We start from the raw sequence: 14,295 nt of genomic DNA on the forward strand, positions 1-14,295 counted from the left end.
AAGTCTCCTTGATAGCAAAATCCTTCACCCATCCCTTTTTGGGCATTTTATTAATTAGTGTTTTATGGAATAGACTTCAGCAAATATTCCCTTGGATATGCTGTCCCATTTATTTTGGCCATTCCTTAATAATAATCTCAAGACTGTAGATTTACCTTCTTTAAGGATGACTCAGAACTATGAAATGGATTAATCCACTAACCTAGAAATTTTGGACAATTAAGACTTTTTAGAGTATTCTGCACGATTAATTAGTATTTCACTTTTATTACCCTGGCCTTTTTAGAAGTGATAATGATTAAGACTCAAGACATAATTAGAGACTTTACAACGTTCCAGAAACTCTGCTGCATATTTTACAGGCATTAATCACATAATCCTCACAACAGTCTTATAAAGTAATTACTAGCATTTAGCTCCATTTTATAGAGGAACAAACTGATTCTCAGAGAGGCTAATTAACTTGAACATGGTAAAAATGTACTGAAACCCACTGGAGAGTCTGAACCTGTAGTCTGTGTGCATTAATCACCAGAATACACCATGTATGTTAGTAACTCATTTCCATATTATTAATAAAAAAAACAATGCAAGTGTGATCCTTACATAAATTCACTCAGTATATGCAGCAAACTGGCATGGAATTCACTCACACAGTCGTTCACTCATCACTAGACAGATACTATTTTAGGTACTTGGGATATAGCACTGAGCAAAACGCTCCATTTGGGGGTCTTTAAAGAGGAAACAATTCATCCACAAGACAGGAAAATACACTAAATAGAAAGAGTGAGGGGTTCTGAAGGGTTGGAGTGTGTGCATTTGATTGGGGACCAGAAGAAGCAGGCAGTTTTCCTTGCCAGGAGGGATCAGAAAAGAGCCCTGGGTTTTACATAAGAAAGTCACTGTGGTCTTGACATGAACAGCTTCTGGGCTGTGAGGGGTCAGGGTTCTGATGAGTGGCTTCAAGAGACAATGGAAAAAGAGCTTGTAGAGGACAAGTATGAACCATGGTATCAAAGAGGGGAGAAAAAAGAAATGAATCAGTAATTGGAAGAACCGAAGAAGACCGCAGAGAGTGTCACTTCTCTCTTCTGAGAAAGAACTGACAGGAGGTGGATGGCAGTCACACAGACAAGAGGCAAGTTTAGTTGATGATGAGAGAAGAGAGAACTGATCGAGCCATGTCTTTAGGGAGGCGAGAAGCTAAGGCATCCAGTGAGAAAATGGAGGAGGTGGGTTTAGGTAGAAGGTGAGAAATTAATTCACCACAGTAACAGGAGAAAAGCTCCGATGTGTGGTCATGGATAATACAAGGAAGTCAGATGCACCAAATAAAGTGGAAATGATGACATACAAAGTAGTGTATTAGATTTCTTTGAGGCTCACATTCTGACTTTAGTTCTGCTGGATATTTGTGTTCTATAAAATTGGTGAGAACAGGATTTATCTTATGTGACCATCGTGAAGAGTAAAAGTTATCTATTTTGGATCTCAGAGGAGTGACCATCCTCTACGAGACTGGCAAATGTTAAGTGTTTTAGTATCATTACTATTATTACGATTATTATTATTACTATCATCATCCATCATCATCAATTGTACACCACTCAAATTATGTACCTCTAATTCCTGCATTTAATTTTATAGCTCCTAGGCATCAAATAAATTGCAATTTCTGGGGGAAAAGAGCAAAATGTCAATGGTAACATGGTTTGTTCAACATAGGTTCATCTAATGTGACGCTGGCACCTTAATTCTGAAGGTTATAAATTGAATCAATTCTGATTTTGTTAGTCTTTGAAAAGAGTGTTACATTTTACTGAACCAAATGCTTATCTTATAGTAAACAAATAGGGAGCATTTTGAAATCCAATATTTGCTACGTTTTTTGATTAGCAAGCAGAAGGAATTGACATGATCAATACTTGGATTCCGTGAGTAAAATATATTTCTTTGTGAAAATCTGTCTTGATACGTAGGCTTTTCCCTCCTGCCACACCCCTCGCTACTTGTCCTGATGTTACTGCCACCCTCCTCTGGCTTATCACCAACTCTTCCCTGGACCATTTCAATCTTCCACAGGAGGAATCCTCCCTGCCCCTCTCCCAGAGAGTCCATTTCCTGTACAGCAGCAAGCTCTGAAAATTCTGTGTCCCTGCAGGCCCCTGCTCAGAAAACCTCTAAGGGTTTTCTGCAATGCAATAAAATGCAAACCCCCATCCGTAGTTTATATATATTTTTTAATTTTTTAAAAAATATTTTATTTATTTATTTATGACAGACACACAGAGAGAGGCAGAGACACAGGCAGAGGGAGAAGCAGGCTCCCTGCTGGGGGCCCGATGCAGGACTCGATCCCAGGACCCCGGGATCATGATCAGAGCCAAAGGCCAACACTCAACCAGAGCCACCCAGGTGCCTCCATCCATGGTTTAGAAAGCCCTGCTGGGCTGGCCCCTGACTACCTCTCTAAACCACCTCCTACTGTGTGTTTTCCATCCACATTGCTCCCATCACTCAAATCACTATTTTGTTCTGTGAACGAACAAACCCCCATCATCCTCCACTCCGGGTGTTTTGCTCTAGCTGTTTCTTCTGCAGAAAACTTTCCTTCCACATAACTGGCCTTTTCCCATTTACATTCCTACTCATGGATCACATCAGAGAGGACTCCCCATCCTCCTGAACTACAGCAATTCTGCTTTGCCCCCCTACCCGTTCATCTCATTTATAACACTTATCTTTAGCGGGTGGTCTTGATGGTTTGTCTGTTTCCCGGCTTGTTGCTAGAATGTATGGACTTTTATGTGTTGCATATAAAACTTAGACATCTCCTTCATTGCTTTATCTACATTACACAGAAAGTGAGAGCTCACTAAATTTTATAGAAAGAATAAAGAAATTTCAATTCCTGTATTTTTGTAAGTGATAGAGCTAAAACTCTAGTAGATCAGAATGACTTTAAGCTGTCACATAGGGTTTTATCCAGCTACCAGAGGGAACTATTATAGTAGTTACTTATTTCTTCATTCCTTAAATTACACTGCCAAAAAATCACTTATTTCTTAGTTGCACTTTATAATCTAACTTTGTATAAAGTTTTCATCTAATCATTTTCTACATATTTGACAATGTATATCAAGAACAAAAATCAGAATAAAATCTCAAAGAATATAGAATGTACTGTGCCATTTGATGCCCGATAATAAAGAAGTGGAGGTTTTCTTTCTCCTGGGAAACTAATATACCGCTTTAAAAATGTTAAATTATATATTCATAGATATTTAGAGAGAGACATCTCTTGGGAAAATATAAATTAAATTCAAGACTGCAAACATAGATAAGTAGAATGAATCTATATATCAAGAGGTTATCTCAAAATGGAGACGTGCTTTTAAGGGCAAATGAAATTGGAGGTGAATACAGACATAGGAAGAACAAAGTATATGACATACGAGAACTCAGAAAGTCTACGCTGACTTCTATATATTGTTTTTAATCCACCACTACAGGTAACTCCGCGGAATCATCTAGAATTCTGTAGTGTAGAAATGGTAGACAAGCATGAGCGACTGAGGAGAAATACGAAGTTTTTTCAAAGGACATGGTCTCTTCTCTGAAAAAAAAAATGTGTGGGTATACATACACACACAAGTACTATATACAAATCTATATACATGTATATACATACAGATACCTATAAATATAGATACATACACATACAAATACCTATAAATAAATGTATTTCTTGAGCACCTATTATGTTCCAGGTGTTGTGTCAATTGCTTTATATGCATTATCTCATTTAACACTCATAACATCTCTGTAAGTACTATTATTGCCTTACTTTAGTTGAGGAAATGGGAACAGAGGTGATTTGATCTGTATCAGGTCAGAGAGCAGTAAATGACAGATTCTGGACTCAATCCTGGCTAAGTCCAAAGCCTATGTATAGTAAACACATAAAAACCCTATCCTGTTGATCTAAACACATTTAAATAGGTCACCACAGCATTTCCATAATTGAATGTGCCATGATACCAGCCAAAGAATAATCTATTGTTTTTTACGAGTTATTTCTTTTGTTACTACCTCATCTCTAAAAGTAAATAGCTAAACACCACTACCACCCCCTGCCCTGCTTCTTTTTTCAGTTTAAAACCTTGAACAATCTTCAGTGAAATGTTGGAAATATCCCCATATTCTAAAAATGTTGAAACATTACAATAAATGGGTTCTATCCCTATGAATTACCCTGGAAGAATGCCCATTACAAAGAGCAACACACAGAGGCCATGTGACCCCTGTCTGCTGTGTGAATGTACACAGAAGTGCAGAAAGGTGTAGTCCCTACTCTTAATGGTTACTTAATTGTGTGGGGAATCTATTTTTAATTTCATCTTTATAAAATTATGATTTACTTTAATAAGCATGGGTTACTTTTGTAATTAATAATGAATACAGAGTAATTTTTCAAAACTGTTTCTAAATATAATCTTCCTATAAGTTTGAATAGCTTCCTCAGAAGATCTTAACCCTTTCCTCCTTCAACCAAAGTACCAGATTTTTAATTTGTTTTACATGTTGAACTTCCAGTTAAGATTACCATTGAATGAAAGATTCTCTAGCAAAAATACATTTGAAAACATAAGTTCATGTCATCTGATTCAGTGGCAACTATGAACATGGGGCATTCTCTATACACTATTGAGATTATTAATTACTAATTACTAATATATTAATGAGAAACTCTACCCTATTCTTTATGTTGTATCAAAAGCTATACACATATAATTTAAAAATTAAATATGACCTAAGTTTGATCTATTTAACTTGAATCACCATTCAATTGATAGCATACAGAATACTCATCTATAGTCCAGGGCTTCGGTAATGCAATCACCAGATCACTTAGAATACATTCATTTGGTGTTCAGATACCTCAAAAGGCAAATTCTAGACAAAATGATTTAAAACACAATTCTATAGCTTTAAAGAACTCCAGAGTAGCTAAAAATTGACAGAACTAGAACATACACCTTAACCAAACCTGAACCATCTTTCAGTTAGGAAGCATGTCCTGAACGAGCGCATTAACTTTCCCTCCCAGTCTATTTCAAAATAACCAGCAGGTAGCTTAGCTTAGTCTTGTGCTTAAACCCCAAAACCAATCCCGCAAAGGTGGAAGAAGCATTATTATTTGTACTCCAGCTGCTACATGACATCAAGCAGCTACATGCATTCCACTGCTCCAAATCTGGGCTGAATACACAACTATCCTGTGGCTGGCATAATTCATAGTAAATTAAATGAAATTCCACAAACATTTACTGAGGACTCACTAGAGTTCCACGGACTCCGTGGGTTTTGCAAAGCCCATAAAGATGGGCAGAGCACAGGCTTGGTTACCTTGGGACATACAATTTAATGAGGAAGATAGAGGCAAGGATAGCTCTGATATAAAGCACCATATGATAATGATTATGTGCAACTCCAGGAAGAACATAAAGTGTACTGGGGGCAGGGGAGGGACTGTTGGCCCTTAGCTATAGGTTGGGCAGTGAGAAGGCTTCTGGGGAGAAGAAGCATTTTAACTGAGGCTTGATGGTTCAAGAGAATCAGCTGTACAGTCATTGGACATGGGAATGAGGCAGGGATGTGCATGGAAAGCAGCACGCACTAATGAATGGGAAGAGTGGAATATGCTTGCTTCAATTCGAAAAGAGTAAAGAGAGATAATGAAGGAAAGGGAGGATAGGCCCAGATCATGACTAAAATGCATGCTTTAAATCACCCCAAGTATGAAACAGAAAGGAGTTGCTTCTAGTGGGGTGCTCCTCCTTCCACGATTCCAACCATACTGTGGCCTTATTTTTTTATTTAATTAAAATAAGAGGATTTTTTTTTAAGATAGGATTTTTTTAAGATTTGTAATTTGAAGGAGACATTTTATCACTTTAGACTATGTGGTCAGTTTTTTTGAGGGGAAGAGTGTTGAGTGGATTTTTTTTTAGTGAAATCAAGGAAAATGATGATGGTTGAGCTGCCTTGTTAGGGAACTCGGGAGCCAGCATAACAATAATACTGTCCTGGGACAGAAGTGGAACCAGGGAATGGAGTATGAAAGGGAGAAGCCCAGAAAGGCATTGCTGGGTGACCTCAACACCAATCGGAGAGGTTCAGTATCTCCATTTCTCCTCCATCTCGCAGTGCTAAGAATTTATTACTTCAAGACAAACCATGAGAGACCCCTAACTCTGGGAAACAAAGAAAGGGTTGCAGCAGGGATGGTGGGTAGGGGGATGGGTAACTGGGTGATGGGCACTAAGAAGGGCACAAGAGAAGATGACCACTGGGTGTTATACTGTATGTTGGCAAACTGAATTTATTTAATTTAATTAATTAATTTATTTGTTTATTTTTAATTTTTTATTATTTTTATTTTTTAAATTTTTTGATTTAGTTTTTATTTTTTTTGGCAAACTGAATTTAAATAAAATATTTAAAAAAATAATTTAAATCCTCCAAGTGCAAGATTAATAATATTAATGAATACATTTCCTTTGAGCAAATCTAAGCATCCGAATATACCTGTGTTCTTATCAGGGCAAACTCTCCAGCCCTTAGCTTATTTGTAGAACGGACTCAACACACAATCCCAAAGGCTCAGTGCCTCTTTCTTTATTCCTTTTAAAATTTATTTGAGAGAGACAGAGACAGAGACAGAGAAAGCAAGCAGGGGGTGGGCAGAGGGAGAGGAAGACAAGCAGGCTTCCTGCTCGGTGGGGCTCGATCCCAGGACCCTGAGACTATGACCTGAGTTGACATCCAGAGTCAGCTGTTCAAGCAAGCCACCCAGGCTCCCCTGAGTGCCCCCTTCTGTACCTGGCTCCTGGCTCAGCTCTGTCCGTTCCTCTAGACTGAAGGACTAGAACCCAAGTTGCATAGATAGCTTCCCGAGAGACCATCACCGATCGACAAAGTAGGAGCCCGGGGGCTTTTAAAACCTACCATTCTAACGCCGTTTTCAAAGGCTTGCCGGGTGAGGGGGGCCGGTCCGTCCACGGTCTTGCCGTCGTCATCTGGGCCCCAGCTTGCACTGTAGATATGCACGTGCTGGGGATTGAAGCTAACCGATTTCGCTTCAACCATGTCGGTGACGTCTCCATCCAGCATCCGAACCCCTTCCAGACAGAAGGGAATTAGCTTGAATAGAGGCTTCACTACGTAACACCCAAACAGCCCAAGACATATTTGGGGGCAAAGAATAAACTGTTTAGTCAACACTTGATTAAAGTGAGCGTCTTTGCCCCCCAGCCCTGCAAAAGATAATACAGACCCTTCCAAACCTTTCTCGGAGAGAAAGTAACATTGTATGTGAAAGAGAAAAACTTCTTTAAAATCGCTTTTATCCATTATTCTCTTTCTTAAAGTTTCCTCAATCTCGCCCTTCTCTTTATCCCTGTCTTCAGAGAGTACCTGACAGAGAGTGCCTCAAGCAATGCATCTTCCCTAAATTCCTCTTCATTAGGTAACTTGTGTTCCTAATCAGTATACAGCATTCTGACCTTAGGGGGCTCACAAAATTTGGAAAGCGGCCAAGTTAGGTTGGTCTAATTTCCTCCATATTTAATATTATCTCCTAATCGGTAAGACTGATGTGAATTTAAGACATTATTTCTTTGCCAAGTTACTTATAAGTCAAATAATAAATGAGAATGCTCTCTGTGTATGTGACACATCAAATGATTCTCAAAGGGTTTTAACCATGTTCAGTCGTTAATCTTCATTTAAGCATATTCCCGCCAGACAGACAGGAATTTATTCTTAACCTTAATAGGAAAAAATAAGACATAGATAGGCAAAAATAAGTTGCATGTCCAATGTCAGGCTTTCCTTCTTTCCTTTTATTTTGGAGACTCAAAACGACAACAGAACATCTAACTGTTGAGTAAACCTATCGATCCTCCAGCTTAAGCTAAATAGCATCACTAAGATGCTATATTATTTTATAATTGTATCTTTATAGCCCACATTTACTCCTTGGATAAACCTTGTTCTCTAACAGGATTTCAAGTTTTTATTGCTTACGCTCCAACACATGGGGGTTACACAATAAAAGCCCAAATCAGGCAGCTTTAATACTGTGTGGTCTGAGGTGGGACTTCCCGTAGAAAAGAAACATGTTCTTGAGAAAACTATACCTTCTTAGGGCTTTAAAGAAATGTTTATCTTTTAGCTCTAACATTAATAAACATAAAAAATAGAAGGAATGACCATGGGCATTGACACAGATAATACTCAACAACTGGTAACATTCCTCCATATTCCCAGCAGAACCTTTTTAAGCTTTTTAAGTGACAGATGGGTCACTACGTGCTTTGTTATTTACAAAACAACAGTGGAAATCAACACTTAGGATACATTGCATTTCCTCAAAGCGCCCCAAAAGACATTGCACCTGATTGTTTTATCTCGAGTCTTTTCCTCTAGGCTTCTGGATTTTTAAAGGACATGTATAGAACAGGTGATGTGGACACCAAGGGTTGTAATAAGTCACTTTAAAAATTATCAAATGGAAACTGTATTTAGCAAGCTTTTCAGCACTCTGTTTTGTGGGAGTAGAACGCCTGACATGGTGCGCTCTGTGTGTACTAGGTCCTAAGCAGCCAGTGGTTTGCTTTAATTTGCCATGAATATTCAAAATTCATCTGCACGATTTTTACTGAAAAAAGGATGAACTACTTCATAGTCTTCAGTTTTTACTTCTTGCTGTTTCAAAGCATAGAATGAACTACAGCTGACCCTTAACAACTCAGGGTTAGATGTGCTAACCCTCTCTCACCACCACCCAGTCAAAAATCCATGTATATCTCCGACTCCTCAAAAATGTAACCACTAATAGCCTACTGTTGCCTGGAAGCCTTTTTGATAATGCAGTCAATGAACACATATTTCGTATGACATATTTATTATTTATTATATTCTTATAATAAAGTAAGTTAGAGAAAAAAGATTATTAAGAAAATCTCACGACAGAGATAATACATTTGCAGTACTGTACTATATGCATTGAAAAAAAATCTGTATATAAGTGGACACACACAGCTCAAACCTGTGCTGTTTAAGGATCAACTGTATTTTATCTGCACAAAGAGGTCCAAAATAAACACCAGATTATATGACTGCCTGGAATCATCTAACCAGTAATTCTAAATGCCAACATGTAGCAGTATCTACACAGTATCTAAATGTAGTTTCTAGGTCATGCAAGTGATGGAAGCCCATGAAAAAAATGCTTAATGAAATCATATCTAGAGGGCAATATTCCTTTCCTGACCAAAAATTAACAAGTAAGAATTTTTGCTTCCTCAAATTTACAGATGAAAGGTTGATTTTGCCTTATCGGACTTTGAGACTTCATGTTTTGGGCCTAGGGGTTAAATTTATAATTCACAATGTTCTTGTTTTGGGGATGACAGGACATTTGTGAGTCATTGCCATACATTCATTTTTCTTGCTGAAGTCCTATCCGGCTAGACAAGCAGCTTATCTGTGAGTTCCTTCTTTCATCCCCTCAAGGTCAGTGAGCGCTGGGTTAGCACTGGAGAGTAATAAGGGGGATATGGACGTGTGTCACTGTATGTGGGGGACTGTGTGTGTCGTGACTGGGACAGCAAGAAGGGTTGTTTAGGCACCCTCATCATTCTTCAGGGAAAATTTCTTTAGCTCTTTCATGAACCTTCTCCTTGACACACAGCAGATGCTCTCAGAGTACAGCTAATTACCGGTTAACAAGCTGCCATACTATAAGAATTCAGTGTGAAATAAAGGAGAGAAGGAGGTCAAATGTTCTGAGCACTAACATTCCATGTAGTGTCAGAAAACCTTCTCTTAGCACCATTACTAGACACCCCAAATATTTCATGTTACGAGACCTCTACATTTACTCTAGAAAGGACTTTTTTTTTTTTTTTTTTTTTTAGATCCAATTTTCTTTACCACTTGGCAACAACTCTGTACTGAAACCGGAGATGTCAGTCTGCTTACCAGGAACTTCGTTCATTCATGACACTGTTTAGGAGAAGCCCCCAGGGGCCACTTTCAGAGCCACTAGTATCTGTACTGTCTCTTATAATGTGTCCTCTCATTTGTGTGTGACTGTGGCACCTGGAGATGATTACAAATGGGAAAGAGTTTGCTTCTATTAATGCCTTGATTTATATTCCCTGGGTTAGGTCCTTGTAGCAGGCATGTCTATTTGAGTGTGTGCATGTATATATAATGCATATACATAATCTGGAATTATTAACAATAACTATATTCCTACCTTATGGGACTACAAAAGATTTTTACCACTCCCTTAATTTCAATTAAAAAGGAACTTTCTTAAAAAAAAAAAAAAAAAAGGGAACTTTCCGTAAAACCTAAGGAAAAAGAAAAAAAATGGATTTTCTATTCTGACATAATTTCAAAATGTTTCTCTCCATAGAGTTATTATGGGCTTTTGTTTAGATGATCAGTTATTTCCGACCCAGGCAGCAATTGTATAGCTTGGGACAGATGTCAACGACCCCATCTTCGTGTCTGGACATTTTCTTCATGTCTGTCTTCGAGAAAGAAATGTCTGGATTTGCAGCCCTGCGGGGGTACTGCTTCAAAGGCCTTTAACTGTATTTAATGACACACATTAAGATGGTCATTTTCCGCAACAGTTGAACACTACTCTGCAAACACCGGCCTGTCTTTAGCTCAAAAAGGGGTCTATATCTACCCAAGTTTGTTTCCCATACCTCCGATCTTGGCATTGAAAGCAATTCCGACTGTGCAGTGAGAGTTGTTCGCTGCGGCTGCCACTTCTCCAGCACAGCGGGTCCCATGCCTGCGGGAAGAACACACACACTCGCTCAAGTAAGACACTCTGTTCTTACCAATGCACAACATCATTGCCATCATTCAGACTACATAGGGGGGAAGACTGCACCAAACTGTGGATGCTTCTGGAACTTGTACCCCAGTAGCACTAGCCTGCTCACTGCAAACTTTTAATATTTTATTATATTCTATTTGGGATTCTATTATTGATAGATATAGGTATGTGTGTGTGTGTGTGTATATATATATATATATATATATATATATATATATTTTTTTTTTACTATCTATATATTTCTCTATATATTTTAGATCTTGCTTTCCCAACTAGAAAATCTCATTGAAAGCTAAAATAGAATGCTATGGTTTTTTTGTATTTTCTAAACTTCCAGGATCCAATATGGTAACTACCAGTCGTCTGTGGTTATTGGATACTTGAAATGTGGTTTGTGTGACCCAGTCTCAACTTTAATTAAATTTAAGAACTAGTACTCAATTCTTCTAAAATTTAAGCATGTTGGTATATGAGAATCTGCTTCTTAAACTGTAAACTTAAATATAGATCAAGTATCTCCCACGAAATCTGTCATCTAAAATACAATGCCCTGTCCTTGTACACTGGGTTTCTAAGATTTTGCATAAACAAACAACATGAAATATTCCACGAATACTTGTTTTATACAAATGATACAAAATCATTTATGCAAATATATCATCCATATTTATTTCACCTGTTTCCACCTTTTTAAAAATGCAGCTTTTAAAAAAGAAAACACGGTTTTCTGCAAAATATTCCTTTTATTTCTCACCACAGTGACTCTGTTCCTTGGTTAGAAAAAGCCTTTAGTTGAAAGGACTTCTAAGGTCATCCATAGCAAAGAGGTTTCAAGTGCAAAGTAGAAGTTTTTTAGAAATGTTGACCTCCATCTGTGTTGAGAAGAATCCAGAGGTATATACAGCTGAAGCCAGGGAAAGGAGACTACGACTAGTGACTACTACCTGCCCTGGATGCAGAAGAGGGATATGACAATAGATAGATACACTACAGTGTATCTGTCATTGCTAATGAAGTCCAAGGCTCACTCTATTGCCCTCATTGTTAGAGATGAGGGTGCTTGAGGAAGCTCTGAGATATAAAAGAGGGTGAAATCAGCCCCACAGTGACTAAGGCTCAGATCTCCCAAATTCTGTGTCATCACTTTTTATTTTACAGCATAGGCCACGCTCGCCATGGACCTATGACTACCATCTGTGCAACTGTGAACAAATTATTGCTTACAATGGATAGGTACACACACAAGTTTATACAACAGAGATACATCACTTAGTAGTGTCATGCATATCTGCCTATGTGAATATTAGCCTCTGTGTCATTTAAAAGCTTACTATTACCTCACATCATCTTTTAAATGGCACACTCCCCCCTCCCCCATAATCTCTCAGAACGCCTCAATTTCTGGAAATTTACCTAGTTTTTCACTGAGAGCAACAAGGCTATGAAAAAATCTTGAGCATTTATATAATGTTATACCTTGGGATAAATTCCTACAGGTGGAATTACTGGGTCAAAGAGTACGGGATATACTGTCAAATTGTAAGCAGAAGATTACAGTCATAAAACTAAACCTCAGAAAAACCCCTGCAAGATGGATATTACAAAACATCAAATTTTTGTGCATGACAAAAAAAAGACCATAAGCCTACTCAAATGACAGTATAAGAAATAGAGAAAATATCTGAACGAACCCATGTCTATAAACCCCTATGTATGAGTTTTTCAATCTTTTCATCCTTGCCAATCTGACATGAAAAATGGTATCTCATTGTTGCTTCCCTTTTTATCTCCTTAGATTACATTTGGTGTTGTCCATCTTTCTAAATATTTATTAGCTCATTCTATTTCTTGCTTTGTGAATAACCTTTTCATGCCTTTTGCCCAAATTTCTTATTGCTTTTCCATCATACCTGTTGCATATACATTTCCAAATGTGTTATTTGGAACACAGCCATCTTATTTATGGCAATTTTAGGTTGCTCTACACAGCAATTAATTTTGATGCACTCATAATTATCTTGCCCTTCTGATATTTGACTGTACCACTTTTATCATCAGAAAAATGATCCCATTTTAAAAGAAAAAAAAGATTTCTTTTGTAAACTACAAGCTGAATTCCCAATGTTATCCCTGAGCCCAGCAAGAATTTACTGTGATTCTTCATTAGTCTCTGATTGCATATTACTTCAAGGCGTAAGTTATTTTCTTTCTGAAATGTCAAATTCCCTTTATGAGTCCACTGCTCTTATACTTCACTGCATCTATTATTAATTAAGGCAAGTGCTATAGGATCACAAGGATCTGATTTTAATTCTCCAATTGTTATTTATGAGTCCATTATGACAAAGGTTGTTCATTGTATTGTGGATTTGATGTTTTCTGAAGTTCTGTCAATTTTTATTTTATTTAGAATGGCATTATTAAATCTTCCTGGTGAAACTTTTTATGAATATGTAATAAAACTCTAGGATTCCTGCAAAAAATTAAAATAATGATACTAGGTTAATTATTAAATTGTATACCTTTTCCCCTCCTTTAATGTCAAACATTTTGTGTTCATGTCAGTTGTATCTGTTATAAACAGAATGTAATTGCATTTTTTGGAGCTAGACTATATCTTAACTCAAGAATAAGTCCGTTTACAGTGACTAGATCCATCATTACATGATATATTTATGTTCATCTCTGTATTTTTCTCTCTGTATGAGTATGGATTTCATACATTCTATTAGCTAATGCTTACTGTAGCTATTTGCTCACGGATACCTAATATCACAAAGTCTAAAGTCATCAATACTTTTTGTTAGTTTTTCCCAAATAGTACCGACTAGAATGTTTTAACTGTCATTATTCACCCTTTAACACATGAAATCCCTATGATTATAGTTATACATTGGATTGGAAACTATCCATCAGTGTCTCTATTTTGAATAATCAATATCCTTTAGATATACAAATATTCTTTGCTCTATTTGTTTTTATTGTTCATAACTCCTTCTGGGATCACTGATTTTTTTTCTGAAGAACATTCTGTAAATGTATCCACCAGATTCATCTATAGCCTCAGAAAATGACTTTATTTTACTGTTGTTCTTGAAAAGTAATTTTGAGGGGTGTAGAATTCTAGACTAACTGCACATCAGACGCCATTCCACTGTCTTCGAGCTTCTCCTGTTTCTGCTGAGAAGTCAGCTATCTTGGCAATCTAGTTCTGTCTGGAATTAGAATTCTTAGAATTCTAATTCTTTCTTAGAATTCCTAGACCTGTAATTTAATGCTTAAAATTGTCAGAAGTCTCAGCTAGTACCTTTGAAAGCTACCTTAAACTTTCATTTCACCATCAGATTTCCCATGCCTTTCTC

General features: G+C 37.3%; 1 protein-coding gene across 10 annotated transcripts in view; it reads right to left on the reverse strand.

Annotated features, from left to right (window-relative positions):
* PCSK5 (proprotein convertase subtilisin/kexin type 5) overlaps nucleotides 1–14,295 on the reverse strand; it is a 446,264-nt gene that overhangs the window by 271,728 nt on the left and 160,241 nt on the right. For all 10 annotated transcript variants that reach the window (XM_041744555.1, XM_041744554.1, XM_041744551.1 and 7 more), the window contains exons 6-7: nucleotides 10,797–10,885; nucleotides 7,015–7,187 (exon numbers count right to left, since the gene is read on the reverse strand). In XM_041744555.1, coding sequence (XP_041600489.1) covers nucleotides 7,015–7,187; nucleotides 10,797–10,885 — 262 coding nt within the window. The remainder of the gene's footprint in view (nucleotides 1–7,014; nucleotides 7,188–10,796; nucleotides 10,886–14,295) is intronic.

The sequence above is a fragment of the Vulpes lagopus genome, chromosome 2, assembly GCF_018345385.1.
Source record: "Vulpes lagopus strain Blue_001 chromosome 2, ASM1834538v1, whole genome shotgun sequence".
In the NCBI taxonomy this organism is placed as follows: Eukaryota; Metazoa; Chordata; class Mammalia; order Carnivora; family Canidae; genus Vulpes; species Vulpes lagopus.